Source organism: Musa acuminata, chromosome BXJ2-7, assembly GCF_036884655.1.
Source record: "Musa acuminata AAA Group cultivar baxijiao chromosome BXJ2-7, Cavendish_Baxijiao_AAA, whole genome shotgun sequence".
Lineage (NCBI taxonomy): Eukaryota > Viridiplantae > Streptophyta > Magnoliopsida > Zingiberales > Musaceae > Musa > Musa acuminata.
The window spans coordinates 34,699,308-34,707,500 of NC_088344.1; the positions used below are offsets into that span (position 1 = coordinate 34,699,308).

At 36.1% G+C, this 8,193-nt stretch overlaps 1 protein-coding gene across 3 annotated transcripts in view; it reads right to left on the reverse strand.

The window, feature by feature from the left end:
• Positions 1 to 242: 242 nt before the first annotated feature.
• LOC103992581 (uncharacterized) overlaps positions 243 to 8,193 on the reverse strand; it is an 8,910-nt gene continuing 959 nt past the window's right edge. Inside the window, exons 1-4 of one of the 3 annotated variants that reach the window (XR_010488840.1) lie at positions 8,072 to 8,193; positions 1,341 to 2,589; positions 623 to 1,219; positions 243 to 559 (exon numbers count right to left, since the gene is read on the reverse strand). The exon at positions 8,072 to 8,193 is cut by the window's right edge and continues 959 nt beyond it. Coding sequence is in view for 2 of the 3 variants with exons in the window: in XM_009412346.3 (XP_009410621.2) it covers positions 735 to 1,219; positions 1,341 to 2,589; positions 8,072 to 8,149 (1,812 nt within the window). In the remaining variant the exon portion in view is untranslated. Of the gene's footprint in view, positions 1,220 to 1,340; positions 2,590 to 8,071 lie in introns of all 3 variants that reach the window. The other 2 variants (XM_065118399.1, XM_009412346.3) reach the window with 2 other exon arrangements.

The following is an 8,193-nucleotide window of genomic DNA, read 5'->3' on the forward strand; positions in this document are numbered from 1 at the left end:
TACATACATCCCATGATCGATGATAAGATTGCAAACCTTCCTCATAGTTTTCTTTGACCATGACACTCCATGCCGATTAATGATGTAATAGGAATAAGCTCCAACGTTTTACAAAATAAACAAAAAACCCATACTCTATAATATATACCCTTCTTTTTTGCCATTCACACGGTGAGATTCAATGATAGATTGTTTTATATGGAAGATTAAAAAGGGAAACATAACTTTTTCTTCAATCAATGTGAGAATTTGCATGATTAATATTTACCACGAGAACTACAGTAGCTGCAAAAATTATATGAATGAATGACGATAGCCACTTCCATTATCTTCTCATCCTCCCCTTCTCCATTGTACAGTTCTTTTTATAAAATGATATACATTAATACAGTCCAAAATTGTGCATTAGAGCGGCAACGCCCCTCACCTCCCTCCTCCCTCCCTCCTCCCATAAGGAGCTCACACTTCAAGCCACTTGAAGCAACAATATGATCCGGCAATATGGCACCCCTAGTCAAATGGACTTGAAGCACGGCAGGGTAGAGTAACTCCGTTCTACCTGAAATGAATATGCCATGAAGAACACTAGTATGTTCAAACTGCAACAAGTTTGAGGTCATACCAGAAATAACAGGCATGGAGGAACTGAAGGCGGCAAAATGAACAGATCAACTATTTTCATTCATGCCGCCATATCTTTTACGATGAATCAGGCATAATGAGAATAATTGGTATCAGTAAGGAACGACATAAGGCAAAGCGACGACATCCTCTTGCTCGATTTTTAGTGCCTCAGACCATACCTGGCGGACCTCATTGCCCCCAAGCTTTGACTTCGGCTTTTGCTGAAGGTGACAGCTGCTGAAAAGCCACTCTTGGTCATCATATTCAGGCCATTCATCCACTATGGGGATAGAGTATACTTGGTTGAGATACATGGAGTCCGGGTGAGGACTTGTATCAACTTTACCAGCTGCACCCTTCTTTGCAGCAACCAGATGCGTCAAGCCAGACAAGGATGGCTGAGCTTCTGCAATGCCATTTATCTTGTGTTCCTTGTTATCTACAGGTTTTACCGTCAGCGTATACCTTATGGCTTCAGGTTTTACTGAAGGAAAAACTGTAGCAATATGGGATGATTCCAGTGTCCTCCCATTCTCTTCACGGAGGTGAGAGGAAGGATTTGTTCTTGGACACTTGTCAATCCGCATATTATTCTCTGCATGTCATGGCAAATGCAGTGATATAAACCAAGCAAATGAGGTTTATAATGGTATAGTAACTACGGGTGCTCCCAAAATTACAAAAAAAAAAAAAAAAACAAATATTAAAAGACTTACCACTATGGAACCCATTTATATCCATTTCCTTTCTCTTCTTGAAATTATCATTGATAGGATAATTTTTTGCATTATCTCTCTGAGGGGCTAAAGGCTTTAGATCGAGACTATCTGACTGATCCTTTTTCATGCCATCTCTAGGCCCAATTTGTTCTTTATGTTTATGTTCACCTTTCTCTTTTACTTTCGCCTTTTCTTTTTCTTTCCCTTTGTGCTTGTCTTTATCCTTGATCTTCTTCTTGTCATGATCCTTATCCCTCTGTCTATCTTCTCTCCTATCATCAGCTTCCCGCTCTGTGTTCCTCGCTTTCTCCTCCTTAATCCTGTTGTTTGCATCCTTCTCCACTGATCGGCCCATCCTATCAATTCTTCTTTGATCCATAAGGTCATGGTTTGGATCAGTTTTGTTAGCGTCTCTTCTGTCCTCCATCTTACTGGCAAGGCCAATGGAGGCAACATTTTTAGGAGTGGAAAGGTTCTGCGTTGGCTGACCCATCCCATTAGTGGTTCTTTGAACAGCATTAGTGGAACTTGAGGTAACTTTGTTACTCTTGTAATTATCAATTTCCATAGCAGCTGCAGGGTATGGGCCCTCAAATTGTCTTGGAACAGAATCCACCCATTTCTCCAGAGGTAGTACCATACCACCATTTCCTCTTTGCGCTGTACTATTGAGATCTGGCGCCAACTTATCACTAGTACTTCTTTCCTTCTGTGATACATGTGAAGAGACCAAACCCTCATTTCTTCTTTGATTAGAAATAGCAATTTTGTCAGCTGACCTTTCCAAGCCATCAATTCTACCCTGTGGAGCATCCACAGAGGATGGAATACTTTTATCAGTTGGAACTCTTTCCTTAAACACTGCAGGCGCAGCAAAGCTACCAATGCTTTTTTCAACTGGGCCACTGAAGTTGTCAACTTTTCTGTTTGCTGGCACTTTATCTCCATCTTTGATCTTCCTGCCCAACTCCTCGGTAGATTTAGAATGTTTAATTGCCTCTGCCTTCCAACTGCATTCTCCAACCATATCTCCATTGGGAGAATCAGTCTGTTTGTCAGCCCTATCATATGGTGTCTTTAGTTTATCCTTGTCCTGATCCTTTTTTTTCTTGTCTTTGTGCCTTTCTTTTCGATCTTTCTTCTCCTTGTGTTTATCTTTACTTCGATCTTTGTCTTTTTTCTCTTTGCCTTCTCTCTTCCCTTTGTCACTCTTCTCCTTTTTATGCTTCTTCTCTTTGTGTTTGTCCTGAAAGTTGACACAAAATTGACCACAAAAGTAAATGTAAATCAATTCATCAAAGTTTCAGATATTCACCAAAATCATATAATGATAATGTTAAGAGGACATCAACTACCATCATGTGAACCAGATGAAAAGCCTAGGTTTCACTTTTTAAGAAAATCTCAAGATATCTAATAGTTCAACTAATAAAGCAGTAAGATTCAGCAAAGTGAAAATTTTGCATACCATTTTCCAGATATGAATATACTGCTATGATATAGCTATAACGGCATCCAAAAGGTAAAGCAACCAAGAAAAGCACTCTCCCAACAACCAATAAATGTTTGATCACGATAGTAAGCTATAATGAGCCCACACTAGATGAGACATGAGACAGAAAATGATGCACATTTAAATTTTAAAAAAATGAACAGAAAGCAAATACCTACTAACAGCAGACTATTCAACCCCACATATAAATCGGTATTCTATTTGAAACCATCATATTTCAAGGTAAGGCCACTTCAATTTATTGGATACAAGCAAACCTGGAAGACACAAAATTACTGCATAGAAACCCTGACAAACCTCTAACATGTGAATCCAATAAATCTGAATCTCATACACAGTTCAAGAAACCTTCATTCAGTCATCAAACAAACAAATTAAATAAACAAAACAGTACCAACACTAACTAACATAAACACACAAATTATTAAAATAAAGAGCATCATCACAGACATATGATTGTCAGAAACAATCTGATCTCCCTGCTAATTAAAGCTATCATGAATCTCTAATTTAATTTATATAATTAATATGCTTCAGTTTTCTGAATTGATCTTGATTCCTGTTGTAAAACCAGGCTAGAAGCGTAGATTTAAAAACTCCCTTTTTACTAAAAATCACAAGTGTTCATTGTTAGTGTTCGTAATTAGCAAACAGAATGAATGCAAAAGATGAAATATATTGCCTGATTTATTTTCCACCAAATAGGAAGAAATGATCAAGTAAATTGACAACTTACAGTTCTAGTCTATTTCTAATACATCAATGAGAATGGCCCAAATTCCATCAAGTAGAAGTGAAATCAAAGGGCATTAGAGATGACAAGTACCCACTAATTCATTGGTCGATAATAAACAACTTGACAAGTTAGAATTCTATTATATTTCCACCACAATGATGAACTTCAAAAAGAAAAAAGAAATTACATAGTTGGGGCATGCAAAACAATGGGAATGACCCAAATTCTGTTGAATAGAAGTGAATTTAAATGGCATAAAAGATGAGAAGATTTTAGTAATTAACTGGTCAATAATTTGTAGTAAACCTAGTTCAACTAATAAATCTTTTTTTATTTCTCAGAAAAAAAAAAAAAAAAAAACTGTTCAATGTTATAAGTGCAGACCCACAGAAGAAAATTGAAAAAGACTAACCACAAAAACAACCCTACACTTTGGAAAAGATAAATCAAGAAAAAAAGATTATCAAGTTTCGAATAGCTTAAAAATCTCTGGGCACTAGTTTGAGAAAATTAACACAAGATAAAGCAGTGATGCATTATGAAGCACCTACAAGATTTACAATTGGAAAACCAAATGCCAAACTTAAAGATGGTCTTCTTAAGTAGTTCCAAAGATGACATGGTATTTCATACAGTGAAACTGGTTAAAGAAAAGGAATCGACACATTCGTATAATAATGTTCCCCTGTGAGGAACTGATACCTCTATTTGATAATATACACACCAAAATAACTAGATTCCAACAACGTTTAATATTGGTTGGCATATGAGATAGCCTGCTGTCAGGAAAAAGGAACCAACTGTTGGCACGTAGCATCATTCTTATCCCAATAGAACTGAAAGCCCATGGCATGCTGGGAAGAAGAAACATGTACAGCAAATTCCTGCAGGTTAGGCTCATTATGTTCAGATCTACCTATTAAACAACTTTCTTATTTCATAATTTAAGCTACTAACTTATAATTTTGATCATTTTTTAAGATATTCATTTTTGTTTCATGTTCCATAAGGGGGTTAATTTTACAACTGACAATAAATAACATTGTAATATTTTTTGTGTGCAGTCCAATAGCTAGTCATTCTGAAACACATATATTCAAGTCAGACTAAAGTATGGAAACAAGATTTTGGTTTCAGAGCTCAGTTCTTCCTAAAGGAAGCAAAACAACCTACATAACGCTTTTCAGTCCATTTCCAACAGTACAATCAGCAAAAGTCCATCTGCCAACAGTACCATCGGTTAAAAGAAGTATCATCCAGAAAGGCAGGAAGCTCAAGGTCCCAAACATGGCATTTATGCTATATTTGTTTTTTTTTCAGCAGCAAGAAACTTTGTTATAGAGCACAGCACCTACCAGACAAGCTATTAGGAATATAGCATCCAAACCATCCATACCAGAACTATAACTCTTGACTACTGATACTAGAGAGTCAACAGTTCTTCCAAGTCACTTGAAAACAGGTGATGAAGCAAAGATTCTTGCTGGAGACCAGGTACTGAACCAAGATTCAAATGAACTTCAAAGCAGGTCTGGCACCTTAAATTAGAAGACTCTAGGTAAATAATACCTACTACCAGTACGAGTATAGCAGCTCTAAGCCCCATAACCTTATGTTCAAGTCCATAAGAACTCAGCAGATTATGAATTCATAGATTGAAAAATATATATTAGAGAATCAGAAAACCAACAAAAACCCCAAGCAAATCCTTTTCATACAGGGAATACCGAATATGCCTTAGATCCTCCTGAATGGAACAAAGATATCAGATTTTCTCAGGAGGCACCATCTCTATTGCTACGCTAAGAGAAGCATTACCCCCACAGGTCATGTCACTAATTGATGATATGAGAATGAAAACATTAGATGCGAAATGGTGAAGCAGTGCAGGGTGCTGTGGAATGCACTGCACATGTAGAAAATCTAGCAGAAGGTAAGCACTTGGAATTTTCAAACTGGTAAACATAGTGACGTGGAAAATATGAACACGAATGCTTGATATGCACTTCAACGATTTTATATCAGTTTCCAACAGACAATTGTGTTTCACAAAAAAGGGATAAACCACATGATGTTCCATTAAGTAATCTTAAATCTAACCACATAACCTGTGTGTTGAAGTTTACAACAATAATCAGGTATTAGTCACCAGCAAGACACAGAACACATCTGTCCTAAAAGGTGGTGGTTCCTATATGTTGACAATATGCTAAATACATAAAATACATATGATTTGTGTTAAAAAAATGATATGAACATGTTTGCAGACACTTTGATCCAACCAAATACAAAAAATGAAGCTGCAGAATACAACCACATGTGAAATGGCACCTGTGCTTAATAACAGTACTCTCAAAACATGAAGTTGAATCAGATATTATAATATATGGCAATAAAATCAAAAACCAAATTTAACTTTTTGGTTCTAGATGGACTTTATGAAATATTTCATTAGTTTTTTACTGAATTCTTCTTTACTCATGAGGAGAGAGAGATACCAATATAAAAATCTCATTTTTATACTTGAAAAGAAAAGGCATAATAAAGAAAGAAATGCATGCATTTCTTGCAATAGGTTCAAGTCATATATGCCTTCACTGCTGAAAGAAAATATAAACAAGCTAGAAGACCTAATTTTCACATCTTAGAGACCAATATTTCTCAAACAACCAAGACTGTCACCCTAAAACTCATAAATAAAATGTAAACATATTGCCTGGCAACAGTTTAACTAATCCATTCATCTTATTATTCTTTAGTGAAGAAGTTTGACCTTAGTCAACGGAAACAATGAACAAATATTAATCACCTAAACAAAATAATTTAGGCAGTCAGTAAACCATAAAATAATTTAGATGGCTATATACCCAACTATCAAAAGGTCCAGTTAAACTATCCATTTGACTCATTAAAAACTGAACATACCTGACCTAACCTAATGCAGAGCTTACATAAATGAACAATGATTGCATCAGAATGAAACCTAAGAATCTTGTTGGACAAAAACTTTATGTAAGTGAAACATTGTTGTCTAAATAATGCTCCCCAACTTCAACTTCAATGCCACTATAAATAGGTACGGGAAGCATGAACGCCTAAGGTCATATCAGCTTCTATGGGGGGTCCTTTTCACATGATATAGCATCAAAGACTGCCAAGCCCAGGTATGGCTGAGGCTCAACAATCTCTTTGCCAACTAAAGATGACTCTCCACTTCTTTTATCTTAAAGATTTTACACTTAGAAAGAGTCAGTTGGATCACATGCTTACAGATTTCCTCTAATAAAGCAGCTTTCATGGTACTAAGTATTCAACTTACACAACCTTGAAGATAATCTTGCTTGGGTTATATGGAAAAAATTATGAAATATGGAAGTTATGAGGGTGGTTACTGATAATCTTATTTCCGGTAAGATCAGAAAATAATGTGCTTAAGAGATAGCTCACCATTGAGTGATGGTAGTAACTAAGGACAAAACTGATCAGTCCAGCTGAACTGAGCCCCAGTTATTTTCATACTTCTATTGTTCACAAAACCTTGATAAAAATATATTTTCCAATCTCGAGCATTACATGGTTGGTGACCTGACCTCCCTGGTCTCAGTGTAAATAGACATGATTGTTCTTTCAAACCCATTACCGCTGACCAGATTAAGAATAGTTCCCCTGAATAATAATCTTGTTGGCAACAATCAGCTTGCCTTTATATCGTAGTTTGATTGTGGTTTATTAACAAAATAAGCCATAATCAAAACAAAATTCAGCTTGTACTTACATAAACCAATGCTGAATTTTACCCAGCTTAAATTTTATCAACTTAAACTCCGGTATCTGCCATTTTTCAAGAGTCTAGTTGTGATAGGATGGAATGATTCTGTGACGATCAACTTTGGCACCAAAGACAAAATGACTACTCTATATGTCAAATATGAGCGTTGCATTATAGTAAAACAATTAGAAGGACAACACAGAAATAAGTTATACAGGTCGTGGTAGGATATCAAATAAGCATAACTTTGATTAGCCATGTAACTTTCTAAGTTGAATGAGAAGCACTACAATACAACATAATTATAAATAATAGACCTCACTCGATTCAATAATACAAGAAAAAATTCCTTATGCGCACGATCAAAACAGGATCCTACACAATTATCCACTGTGTACTCTGAAATTTTTTATCAACATACTGCCAGCAGCATTCCAGAGTATGGTTACATAATAACTACTCAAATAAGACAAAACATCACATGTGATGAAATTTAACTTTCTCATCCTAATTTAGGGAATATCCAGTTCATTGATCATGATCATCTCCTAACATAATTTACCAACTTGTAATACAAGAAAGTTCTCCCACAACAGTACTCAAAGGACCTCCTCATATAAGTTACCAATTATCAAGTGCAAGGGGCATAAAGTTGGGAAGCCAACAAAATGGATTAAAAGCAAGCAAAAATAAGCTTGTAAGAGAAGCACCTCAGCTAGTAAGTCTACGTGGCCACTACTTGTCTTCTTTTCATATTCCGGTGGTGGGAATGGGAAGCAGCGAGACATTGCACGGTGAGCCTCGGTTGACTAGAAATCCTAGTATGCAGTAT